Source organism: Abrus precatorius, unplaced genomic scaffold (assembly GCF_003935025.1).
Source record: "Abrus precatorius isolate BTA unplaced genomic scaffold, Abrus_2018 Scaffold9, whole genome shotgun sequence".
Taxonomy (NCBI): Eukaryota; Viridiplantae; Streptophyta; class Magnoliopsida; order Fabales; family Fabaceae; genus Abrus; species Abrus precatorius.
In genome coordinates, this window is record NW_020874439.1 from 28,095,494 (window position 1) to 28,109,257 (window position 13,764).

Consider the following 13,764-nt stretch of genomic DNA (forward strand, 5'->3'; position numbering starts at 1 on the left):
AGGTAAATTTTAAAACGAACAAGGAGTGCTAGTTATTATGTGGAACAAATACACGAGTTGAACCAATTGGTCATGTGCTCTATATTTATTTAAATTTTTTGGTAAGAAGTCACATGTTCTTTTAGTGTAAACAAAGTTCTCTAATGATATTATTACACACCTAATATCGACCAAGTACACAAGTCCAGTCCAGTCCATATATTAGTCCTAAAAAACTGACAAATGACAATTTATTAAGCAACGTATTGTTTCATTAGCAACTTACTTCCAAATGACCAAATCAATACAATAACCGGTTTCCAACATAGGGATCCCCTAATCTCTTGACAACAATGGGAATTTAACAAGCCTATATCTTAAATACCTATATTGAGAAAGACGCAATCTAACTTTCAACCTGCTTGACGCAGATATCGTACCAGCAGCCAATTTCCGAGATTAGGCCAAATGCATGTATGTAAAGGATGTCATTTTTCAATGTTTTGGATCATTGGATGTTGTTGAACTGTAACCACCTTGAAACTCAAACCAAGTTTAGGACACAAGTGACCGGTGGTGAGTGTGAACCATTGCAATCTTTGCAGACATGTCACTGTTCACTTAATTTAGCATGCACGATACCCATTGACCGAGAAAGGCAACCAAACCAGAAAGTTGCACAATTTGGAAGGGAAGAAACACCATTACTGTATTTCTGATTTCTCTTTGAACGGATACTGTGCATTAGATAGCACATTTGAGAGCATAGGGAACAACTAGATTTAGCTTTTGATAGCACATAGACACACACATAGTCACCATAAGAAAGCCAAATATAGACCTGATAGCAACTGAACTGATACTCAATACGTTCAATTACACATCCAACCATGAATGACAATTTGCCATATATTCTCACCTGACCAATACACAACTTCATTTCATTTAACTGTTAAAAATGAATCCTACTTACTACTGGTTCTTTAAGTAGAAAAATAAATCCCGCCTTATTACATGTTAAAACCTTTGTGCCGAAAGCATGAAAATTTTCAGTAAACTTGGCTATGCCCATCAAGTTCCTGTAAACACTAACTGGGCTAATTACTAGGACTGATTTCAGGTACTCTTTTCTGCTTCATTATTATTTTTAAATAACATATATTTGACCATGCATATGCGAATTGCCATGAATTGACTATATATAGAAGTTGGAAGCTTCAGTTTACTGATATTTTCATGAATTGCCATAAAATCCAAGGCAATACAAAGAAAACAAAATCCCTAAACACAAACAAACCATGCTCCATGCAAATAATTTACTCTAAGCTCGCAAATGAATGAAATTTAAAGCTAACAAAACACAGCCAAAGCTCCAAAAAATTCATAAACACCGAACACCCAAACTGAAACAAAAATAGATGATGGGATTAATAAAATGCAGCGAAGGAGAATTTTCCTCCCTCACCAAATACACGTGAATTATCGTTCTTTGAATGTTGGTTTTATGTATGTTGCCCAAAGGGCAACGAGCATTTTTATATATAAGATTACACAACGGGCAAGAGAAAACCAACATTGATAAGTAACCCTTTCCCTCTACTTCTTCCTATACAGTCCAATTGCTGTAACCCGACCCAATTCCACAGAAATATAGTAAAAATTACGCAACATAAAAAGAAATTAAAATGAAAAAAGAAAAAGAAAGAAAGAAATACCGGAACGTGTAAAAAGAAAAGGAACGTTGAGTTGAGAATCACGTGAGAATGAATCAATGAGTTGTAACTTTGGACCTTTTTTTGGCTTCGCTGTAAAGCACCACACCCATGATAGTGATGCCGAACCCCGCCATTCCCATCACCGTCACCGGATTCCTAAATATCAAAACGGAAACAACCGCCGCCACCGCAGCTTTAGCATTCCCCAACACTTGCAACGTCAAAGCACTCGTATGTTTCGTCACCAGAAAATTCGTCAGATTCACCAAATACGCCACCGTGGCATTCCCAACCAACAAGAACACAATAAACGGATCCCCCTTAGCCTTCTCGACGGTCAAACCCAACACATTCCCTTCAATATAGAGCGTAAAAGGAAGCAATATCAACGCCGCCATGGGAGCCATATAGAGAAGCAAGTTCATGGAGTGAAGCTTCTCTGCTTCAGACGTTAACAGAATCCCCTGAACCACCGACTTCAAAGCGCGGCCCGCAGTGGAACCAACGCAAACCAAAAACCCGAACAAGTGAAACAAGGGTTCGCTATTGCTGGCGACGACGATCCCAAACACAACGGGTAACAAAGCGAGGTAAACCTCTGCGGTTTCTTTTTTACAGGTGATTAAGAAAGCGAATATGGCTGTGAAAAACGGCGTGGTTGCGCCGATGGCTTGGTTGAAGGAAACAGGGAGGTACCTGAGGGAGGTGTTGCCGCAAACAACGGAGAAACAGAAGATGGCGCTGAGGGCGAAGATCTTGAGGAACTGTTTTTTGGAGTGGATGTGTTGAAGGGGAACGATTTCGAGGAAGTTGATGGAGACGTAGCTGTAGGCGGCGCAGGATAGCATGTGGAGCATTGTGAGGAAGATGGGGAAACGGTAGCCGTAGAAGCTGAGGAGGTACTTGTTGAGGAGAAGGACACCGATGTTGGAGAGGTACCATGAAGCGATTATCAACGCCGTTAAGAGTGTGGGAGAAACGTTGTTGGATCCGAAGTTGTTACGGAGGTCTCCCGGGGGTGTGGGAGGGATGTCGACTACTTGGTCGTTGTGTGTGTCCAACCTCGGATTGCTCATTCTTCGGGTTGTCCATGTCTGTGCCTCCACCATCGCCAATGTCTCTAATTAATTAATTAATTAATCAACAATGATTAATGTATGAATAGTGGGATTAGAGTGTGTAGATCTGAAGCGAGGTTGGGAATGGAGTTGAGCGGAGTTGAGGTTGAGGCTGAGAAGGGTTTATTGGATCGCTGAGGTGGGAGGGATAAATGGGGGAATATTTGATCCTACGATGGGACTTGAGATTTGGGGGATGGAGGGTTCGTGATCGTTGGATGGAATGATGATTAAAAGGGTGCTTTGGACTTTCGCCGCTGCTGGTGGACCAGAGCTTGTTTGGCTTTCGGAAATATGGCTGGTTTCTAAGACCTCACCCTTCACTTCTAACTCTGTGATGCACATGTTCAGCTTCGTGTCGGTGTTCAGTGGGATACTTGTTAGACTTTCCATTTTTTTTAAAAAAATAAATACTTTATTCTAGTTTAATTTTTAAAATTATCACAATTATTTAATTACTTCTTTTTAATTGGTTCACGATCTAAATTTAATATTTGACCTTCCCAGGACTGCCAAGATATTTATCCAAGACACTCATTTTCTTAATTACTAATATTGGATGTCAGCTGAAAATAATCCGCGTATTATGTTGTTGAATATTGACGTTAAATCAACTTAAATGCGACATCATATAACATTTTTTTTTATTTTTTATTTTACACATTCTTAAAATTTGATAGTAAAAAAAATTATTGTTTCATTTTCTAAGTGCACACAAGACCTTGACTGCTGCTCTAAATTTTAGGACTCTCTCTCGCGATCCACCTAAAATTTGATTGTTTTATTCCTTGGCTTCGAAGAAAATTGTTCAAACATTGGTCTCTAGACACAGAGAGAGAGAGAGAGAGAGAGAGACTCTAATATTTTTGTCATTGGGTTGCTTACGATCAACAGCGTAGGGATTTCTTTTGTGTGAAAACAGCGTAGAGAATAGATAAACTAAATAATTAATAATGTAGATATGGCATGGGCCATGACAAGGCCAATGCGGATGGCATCTCACATATATAGTCAATGTGAAATTTATTGTAAGCAGCGAATTGCTAAGAGTGAGGGTGCGATATGCTACTGCTCCGTCATGACAATTAAAGAATTATCAGAATCTGTGAGATCTTATGCATGTTTTTATACAATTTTTTTATCGATTAGTTACCTGCCTCAAATGTATTATTGCTCATAATTTAATGCGTTCACCGGTGTTAGTTCTTGTAAAGCAAATATCTCTGGATGTATCTATCCGTAAAATTTGTAAAATACTCCCTAATCAGACCCCACTTTTTTCTTGTATTTTCTGATTTTATGACTCTGCATATCTCATTTGCATGGCACATTTAATCTTGATGGGAGTAAAATGCTCATTTACCGCGTTCACCAGCTTCAACCATTGATGATGTTTTTTCATCAATGACAATTACTCTAATGTGTCATGTTGTTAAAGAGAAATGGTGAAAGAATGATTGATAAAGAAAATAAATTGATGAAAAATGAAGCTTTTAACAGAAAAATTGAACATCAACAAATAAACTGATAAAAACTTAAGTAATAATAAGAAATCCAAGTGTATGAGAATGTTAATTGTTTAAAAAAATGAGGAAAGTAATGACAGAAATATATAAATTAATAAGAAAAAAATTGACAAAAAATTAGAAATGGTGAAATGTAAGTTAATAGAAACATAAATAAAATAGAAGAAGCTCAATGCTTTTTTTGACCCAATCCATTCCTCAACTTTCAGCATATTCTTATCATATTTTCTGATGTTTTTTTGTTGATGTTTATTCAAAAGGATCTCATCTTATGTATATATATGGCCTATATTAAAATAATTAATTTATTGAATCTTTTATCATTTAATTCTATTTTACACACTTGTTCTTTTTCCTTTTAATAAAGATTAAATTAAATTACATAAATTATAGGAGGTAATAAACTTGAAAACATAAAGATAATAATTGTTGCATTATTTTGACACATGAGATTGCTTGTAATAGAGATTTAATTTTTTTAAAAAAAATAAACTATTTGTCACATAATTGAAAACACTTTAAACTAAGAAATATATATATATATATATATATATATTATATTTTTAATGAATTATTTTTACAAAATCTTTAAAAGTCCCCTTAAAGCATATCCGGTGCTTGGAGAAGTTGACATTCCATTCTTCTCACCTCCATTGTATCTTGTGCCATTCAAAGTTAATTTAAAAATAAAGCTTTTAATAGAAAATTTGAATATCAAGAAATAAACTGATAAAAAGTTAAATAAATAACAAGAAAATTATATTAATAAGAAATCAAGTGTATGAGAATATTATTTGTTTAAAAAAATGAAAAAAGTAATGACATAAATATATAAATTAATAAGAAAAAATTTAACAAAAAATTAAAAATGGTGAAATGTACGTTAATAGAAACATAAATAAAACAGAAGAAGCTCAACGCTTGCTTGGCCCAATTCATTTCTCAACCTTCAGCATATTCTTAGCATCTTTTTTGTTATATTTGTTGTAAATATCAATAGCTTCTAGATAGTATTAGTTGTATATTGTATCAATATTTCTTTATTCTTTCATTTGTTTTGTTTTTGTCGATTCTTATCTAAGAGGATCTCATCTTGTATATACATGGCCCATATTGGGATAATTAATTTATTGAATCTTTCATCATTCAATTATGTTTTACACATTTGTCCTTTTCCCTTTTACGGTATCAGAGCTCCCATTTGGAGCTCTGCTAATATTGCTTTCTTATTACCATGGCACGACCCTGTCAGATCCACAGTCCCTTCACACTGATTACATCTTAGACCCACCTCCTCCTCCTTTTAATGATCCTAGCCAAAACTCGTCTAGTTCTTTCTACATACACCCTAGTGAGAACCCTTCCTCTATCTTAGTCTCCCCTATCCTTTCCGGTGGGAACTACCACTCTTGGTCTCAATCCCTTCGCATGGCCCTCACCTTTAAAAACAAAATTGGGTTCCTCACTAGTGTTATTCCTATCCCAAATCCTGATGATCCCACCTATCCTCTATGGGAGCGTTGCAACACCTTGTTAATGTCATGGTCTATTAGTTAACATAATCATAATCAAGTCTTAAAACTATAGAAAATCAACACTTAGTCTCAAATTGAAAATAAATAGTACAATATTTAACCATAGCAAACATAATAACTACTCCAAATACAAAACAGAATTGTAACGATAATGTGCACTTTATGATTCACAAAGTAGTAACTCTAGTAGCACCAGTTGTATCACTTTCTTCCTACAAAATAAAAATAATATAAATATTATGAGAAACATATTTTCGTGAAAATTTTGAAACCAAAATTATGAAAATATATTAATATCAACATCTTGATCTTCTACAATTGTGCCACATGCCAAGTCTGTGATTGCATTAGAAGAAGAACCTGAAAAAGAAAGCATAAATTAGTTAAAGTTATCAATTGCAAATGAGAAAATTTTACTACCTTTGACATGATTCCATAGCCAAGCTTGGCTACACATCAATGCCTCTAATATGTTAAAGCGTAATATACTACGATGAGGAGTAAGAAAACAACCACTAGTACTAAATGAAGATTTTGAGGCAACGGTAAAGATTGGAATAGCCAAAAAGTCCCTTCCAATCATTTGCAATGTTGGATATTTTAATCCATTTGTCTTCCACCAACCTAAAATGTCAAAATCTTCCTCTGAATCAAACAACACTGGCTCCTCCAAATAATGGTCTAGCTCTGACTTACAATACGTAGTGGCATTGTTATTCTCACTAACATACCTTGCAAAATTTGACTTCCAATTTGTCTTTCTTCCACCACCTACTTGCGAAACATTTGTGGCTGACCTTGAAGACAAAGAAGCATGCTGATAAGTTCATATTTTGATATATTTTATGATTTATATTTATACATTTAAACCTTATTTTATATATATTTATACTAATTATGTTATTAATTGTTGCAGTTTAGCTGAAAGTTGTTATTAGTGAATTATGGAGATATTCTAGGAAAAAAAAAGTAGATACTTTTAGTCCTTGCTGTGTGATCAATTGAAATTTTTACAATCTTTTTTCCTTTCATTCCTAGCTCATTAATCCTCTTTTGTGCCTAATTAGTTTGAATTGGATCATTTTATGATGTTTGAATTTTATTTGGGCTTTATTTAATTTTTCCAGCATTAGGCAAATTCTGATACTATTTTGGTTTTTGGACCATATCTTGAGTTGTAGAACTCATTTCATTATGATTCTTGATTTGTAGGAAAATTGAGAGAAAGGCACACAATTCCTATGAAGAGATCAGAAACCAATTCTGATGATAAGATACTGAAACTGGGCCTGAAAAAAGTCAAAAATATGCACTCGTGGTTTCTACCCTTGGTGCAGTATTTGGACAATATCTTAGTCCACAGATGTCCGTTTAAGCCCATTCTAGTTGCGTTTTGAAGCTAACATCCAGGGCTACAATTTCTCTTCATATCAGAAATCGAATCAGATAGATCTTCATGGCAAAAAATACCACACAATATCTTCTCAGATTCAGCATGGATACTAGGCAACAATTACAAGCATAACTTTTCCTCCAAAATTTAAACTTGAACAAATAAGGATTCCAGAGACAACTATTGAGTAGAAGATTAATGTAATTGAATAATTATTAATTATTTTTTATATTTTGACGCTTAAAAGGCCTGTATTTAAATTAGGGCAGCAGGTTGAAAAAGGGTTGGTTGTTTTTTTTTAGGAATAATACAAGTTTTAGGGTTTTTGTCTCTTCTTCTTTGCCTCTTCTCTTCTCTCATGTTTTTACCTTTCATTTTCCTCCATTAATGGAGGCTTAGACTTTCATCTAATCCAAGGATTGAAAAAGGGCTATGACATTCTTGAGGATCGGTTTCGTAATTTATTCAACAACAAATCTGGTTTCATCTCTTCCTTCTTTCCCTTTTGCTAATTATGATTTTGAATTAAAGTTATTTGTTTGGATTGATAATTGTGCAGTTTTTTGATTGCATATTATTCGGTTGATGTATGTGATTAATTTTTGAAGGAAAGTGAATTAGATTTTCAGGTTTGAGATCTATGATTAATGGCATTGGTGAATTAAATTAATACAAATCGATTAGGTTCTAGAGGTTTCTGAACCTTTAGCGATTGTGTGTTAATCGAATGTATGAAGGTTTTCATGTCAATACTTAATTTGAATTAAGGTTTCATTTGACTTTAATGTTAATCACTAATTTGTTGGCTGATGCATCTTCTTGGAATCCGGTGATAGAATAGTCATAGTTCTTCTAAATTCTTGGATTAGAGTTTTAAATTATTGTTAATTTTTCATTCTAATCAGTGTTATTTTATAAATCAAACCTCATCTAAATTTATAATCGTATAACATTATCATCATTAAGAGACGATTCAGATTGCAGCTCTTACTACATAATTTTTATGCAATTCAGTTTTTAATAATTTGTCTGAGTGCGACACTCGCGATCACTGTGCTATGTAAATCTGAGTTTGAATTTTGAAATTAAAATTTAAACTTAGATAAAGATTTGGAGTAATTTTCAATTAAGATTCTAATTGAAGATAAAACTGATTTGAAAAGATAGAGCTTAACCAATTAGAAACTCAAGGCACAATCTATATAAAAAGGCCTTATGCTCCACACTTGACACTTTCACTTCTCTACACACTTCCTTAGTTCTACCCAAACTCATCTTTGAGAGTCATTGGAGACTATTGACAAGGACAACGAGCTTTCCCTTGGAGTCCAAACAAGTAATTGAGTGCCCCTTCGAAGAGCGAGAACTTTCTTCGTCTTCAACCTTTTTGGATTTTTTTGTTTGAGTTTTCCTTTGTGGTTATGGGTTTATTTATCATGTTCTTCGTAGTTTATTTCGTTATGATTAACTAAACCCATAGCTAGGGTTATGGCGAATCCTACTACAAACTTTATGTGATTTTTACTTTAATATTGGTATTAGTGTTTTTTTTAATGTTTTTTTTTATTCTATTGGATTATATTGTGTATGTTAAGATTTGATTACCTTTAGCATCTCATAATTAGTTACATTGTAGGCGATCGTACCGCATGTAATTAACGGAACTATAGAATAAAACGAGATAAGGGGTTAGGTTAATCACACTTAATTCTTTTCTTTCAACCGTTATTGAATTAACAAACTCATAAGATCTCCATACTTTCTCGACCAATTACCTTGCATGATCATTGGGGTGTTTTGACATTGCATAATCATTGGGTGTTAATAAAACTAATTATGAGTGGTTGACAAATATTTAAATACTAATATCAGAATTAAATTAATTAGAACATAAATAATTGTAGAAGGTGAACTCATAAGTCCTAAGCTCATCTCATCTGATCTCTCTCATACATTGTATCACTGTTCTTTTAATTTATTGTTAACATTAAGCTCTATTTTTGGTCTATTGCAATCTCGTTACGTTTAAACAATTGAATTATGATATTCTTGGTACTTGAAAATAATTTCTGTGAGACGACAACTTGGAAACTCTTTTTGAAATCCCTTTATTACTTTTTTATGGGTACACTTGCCTATGAACACATGTTATTTACCCTTAAGTTTCATATCATACTCTTTCACCAAATCTTGACAAATAGATCTAACATTTTCAATTTCAGAAACAACTTCTCCATAAATTTGAGAAAAAAAATAGTCAAGCAAAATCATCTTGTACCTTGGATCTAATACCATCTCAACAATCATTACCATATTAATTACACCCGCAATACTTATCAAATTTAGCAATCATTGTTTTAGCCATTTTTGCAATAACAACATTAGGATTGTTACACCAATCAACCAAAGTCAACTTGATTTCACATATCTTTGGGAAATAAACATTTGCAGTTGGAAACAAAGTCCCATAAAATAATTGAGTTACATCATAAAACACTTCCAACTTTTGACAAATATAACGTGTCATCTCCCAATCTCTTTCACTAACCACAATGTGATATTAACTATCTACTATCAGCAATCGAGCAAACACATCTTTATAATAAATGATAGTGTCAAGCATAAAAAATGTAGAATTTCACCTAGTTTTGCAATCAATAACAAGTTCTTTACTATATGGAATGTTCTCTTGCTCACTTATCTTTTTGAACTTCTCTTCTCTTTTAGGTGTTGATGTCTAAAAGTTAACATTATCTCTAACTTTTTCAATAGAATCAAAAATTATAGACAACTTATGCTTAACAATTAAGTTTAGTATGTGAGCACAACATAACGTGTAATAACTGACCACCCAAAATAAGAAACTTACGAGAAACCTTTTCTAAAATGCAAGCAATCATAGCATTATTTGTTGAGCAATTATTAACTATCAAAGTGCACATCTTCCTATCTATATTCTAATCCAACAAGCATTCATGTAATGTTTCAGCAAGTACTTCACTGGTATAAGATGCAGGAACATCGACAAACCTAAAATTTTAAATAGGGATTTAAAAAGAAAAACATAAATATTAATCATCGACATATGGGATAATCAATGGCATTAAAATTAGATATTATCTAATTAGCTAATTTTGAAGGGTCCAAGAATCATCGATATAATGAGCCGTGACAGCCATATAACCCTTATTTTGTTGCCTGCAGTCCATATATCTATGGTAATAGCAATCTGACTTTGATTCTTGGCAAGTTTCTTCATTGTCATGTCCTTCTCAACCCCATAAAGTTTCATGATGTCACTCTTGATTGTGTTACGACTAACAACCTTAAACAACAGTTACAAAGAAGCACAAAAACTTTTAAATCTAACATGATCAATAATAGAGAGGGGATACTCATGAAGTATTATCATCTTAGCAAGTTTTCTCATTGTTGTGTCTTGATTAAATGCATAAGAACCAACCATAATCGTATCATCCCCTTTTTTCGATTTTCAAAAATGCTTGCCTTATATCTCGAGTTGTTTTAAGTAGGCAAATCTTGAAGTGACTTTTCAAATGAGAAGTTCCTTGTTTTGTATCACCTAACAACTTTCTTCCACAATAATTGCAAATTGCCTTCAATTTTTCATTAATGTTTTGCCTCTTAAAATGGTTCCAAACATCTGAAGTGAGTTTCCTTTTATTAGTTGGAGGACAAATTTTAGTTGGAAGAGAACTTTCCGTAGGAAGAGAGCTTTGAGTTTCAGGAGGAGTCCAATTAACTTCTTGATTCGTAGAAACATCATGTGATTCCTCCACATTTTGCTCATTAACTTGTTAAGTAGGAAGCACTTCTTTATCAGTCATTCTATACAAGGAAAAAAAACAAAATTAAGAGTGAGAATTAAAAATCAAATAGCCATAAGACAAGGATCAATACCAGTGAGCAATGACTTGGATAGGTTGAATCAGAATAGTGAACATAATCATAATTATATCAAATATAATGTACAATGCATCTGGTGTATTTGTAAGCATATGAAAGTTTGATCACCATCATAGCAAATTTTATTTTTTTTTGCCTTACTGAAGCATGTTTAGTTATCTACATAATCATAATTAGCGAACAAATCTATATAATTTACGTAGTTTTTTTTTTTCCTTACTAAAGCATATCTATATCATAGAGAAATAGCTACTAGTTACTAAAGTTGCACACATAATAGTGGTGTGAGGAGGGTGGGAGGAGGAGCATTGCGGTCAGTCCGCCACCAAAGAGAGAAATCGTGTGAGGATCTGAGAGAAAAAAATTCAAGAAACAAAACTAGTGTGAGGGGATGAAGTTGCCAGAGAGAGATGGGAGAAAAGGAATTGACTCTTAGGTTTAGGTTAAGTTTTATATATATAGGGTTATAAAGGTAATTCATAGTATAAGGCGGGTACAAGTAGTGCAAAACCTGCCCCCACCCCTGTTTATTCATGAGTTTTAGAAAAGTCCATTTAACACATTCGCAGGTACCTGAATCAACACCCAAATTCGCCCTGCAAAAGGTAATACTCGCTGGTATCCACTGATTCAAGTATTTTTGTCATCCCTATTCTAAAGGTATTATTCACCAAACAAGTTGTCCTTACACACCTCAACAAAATGGTAGGGTTGAATGTAAATGCCTACACATTCTTAATGTTGTCCGTGCTCTTATGTTTCAATTTGAATATCCAAATAATTTTTGGTCCTATGCAATTAAACATGTTGTTTTTCTGATAAATCAAGTTCCTTTACTAGTTATAAAAATAAAACACCTTTTAAATTATTATTTAATCAAAAATCTGATTTTTCCATTATCAAGATTTTTAGATCTCTTTGCTATGCTTCCACCCATCATCCTCGCAAAAAAGTTTGATCCATGCTCTAGACGTAGTGTTTTTCTAGGTTTTCAAAATGGGACAAAAGGGTATATTATTTTGGATTTATATTCTAAAGAAATTTTCTTGTAAAGAAATGTCATATTTTGTGAGACCATCCTTTCTTTCCGAAAGCCCAATTTCCTCACTCCTAACACCACCCCACCTCTTCCTTCAAAACCACTATACCTTTTTCCCAAAAACACTTACCTTCATGCAGACCTCATTTTCATAGATTTTTTACCTTTTTCTTTGCCCACACACACATCATCATCCTCCCACATCACATCTCAATCCTCGCACACTGAACACGTCATCCTCTCTGCCCTCACCTAACCCATTACCATCCACCACTCATCCCAACTCATCATTGTCATCCCTATCCTTACCCAACTCTCCCACAACCTCCCATGTTCCCCCACACCATCTCCTCCTCAACCACGTTGTTCAAATTGCATCCCTCAGTCGTTCACTCATCTTCGAGACTTTGTCTGCAACACCTTCAGTACTTTGTTAGAACAATCATCCTCAAGGTGTGTACATTCCATTCAAAAGTTTATTTCGTATTCTCAGTTATCTCCTTCTAATCACAAATTTTTCATGTCCCTTTTCTCTGAGATTGAACCTTCTACTTACAAATAGGCTATTCAAAACTCCTGTTGGATTGAGACAATGAAAGCTGAAACTGATGCACTGAATTTAAATTAGACTTGGGACATTATTGTCACTCCTCCTCATGTTAAACCCATAGGATGCGAGTGAGTTTACAAGATCAAGCGCAAAGTTGATGGTAGCGTTGAGCGTTACAAAGCGCAACTTGTTGCCAAAAGGTTTTCTCAAATTGAGGGTATTGCACGAAAATTTAACAGAAGATGTTTACATGACTATCCCTCTTGAAATTCATGGTTATTCTAGTTCACATTGCTGCAAACTTTGCAAATCTTTATATAGACTGAAGCAAGCGAGTTGTCGTTGGTATGAGAAACTTTCTCTTCTTCTTTTGTCTTGTGGATATCAGCAGGCCCAGGCGGATTATAACCTTTTTATTAAAAGCCATAGAATTAATTTCACAGCTTTGATAGTGTATGTTGATGATATAGTCTTGGCTGGTAATTGTTTGCGTGAAATTGATGTTGTTAAGCAGGTTCTAAATTCTAATTTTCACATCAAGGATTTAGGGCCTCTTAAGTATTTATTGGGTATAGAAGTTAATATATCAGATATTGGAATTTCTCTTTGTCAACAAAAGTATTGCTTGGATTTGTTATCTGATTCTGGCATGTTGAGGTGTAAAGCATCTACTAATCCAATGGATTGCTCACTTCGTCTTCATAAAGATTCTAGTCCACCATTGTCTGATCCCTCTCTTACATACGTTTGATTGGTCGATTGTTATGTCTTACAAGCACGCGTCCAAACATCGATTTTTCAGTCCAGCAACTAAGCCAATTTATGGCTAACCCAACTCAAGTTCACTTTTAGGCTGCCATGCGGGTTCTTAAATATCTTAAAGGTTGTCCTAGCAAAGGCCTTATGTTTAGGCATGATTCTCTAGTTCATGTTCTGGGTTTCAGCGATGCAGATTGGGCTACCTGCGTTGATTCTCGTTGAT

The 13,764-nt window shown here is 34.1% G+C and overlaps 1 protein-coding gene across 2 annotated transcripts; it reads right to left on the reverse strand.

The window, feature by feature from the left end:
* Positions 1 to 347: 347 nt before the first annotated feature.
* LOC113849469 (probable sugar phosphate/phosphate translocator At1g12500) lies at positions 348 to 2,938 on the reverse strand. Of its 2 annotated transcripts, none has more exons than XM_027479396.1 (2): positions 1,695 to 2,938; positions 348 to 515 (listed from the first exon to the last, which is right to left on the reverse strand). In XM_027479396.1, the coding sequence occupies exon 1, from the start codon at positions 2,801 to 2,803 to the stop codon at positions 1,748 to 1,750; it is 1,056 nt and encodes a 351-aa protein (XP_027335197.1). In that variant the 5' UTR covers positions 2,804 to 2,938; the 3' UTR covers positions 348 to 515; positions 1,695 to 1,747. The 2 variants fall into 2 exon arrangements, with proteins under 2 accessions (XP_027335197.1, XP_027335196.1); XM_027479395.1 differs by having other exon boundaries at positions 348 to 522.
* Between the last annotated feature and the right edge of the window lie 10,826 nt (positions 2,939 to 13,764).

Bases quoted from the DNA above. Each gene is read 5' to 3' on its own strand.
- LOC113849469 (XM_027479396.1), bottom strand. From the start codon at position 2,803: ATGGTGGAGGCACAGACATGGACAACCCGAAGAATGAGCAATCCGAGG.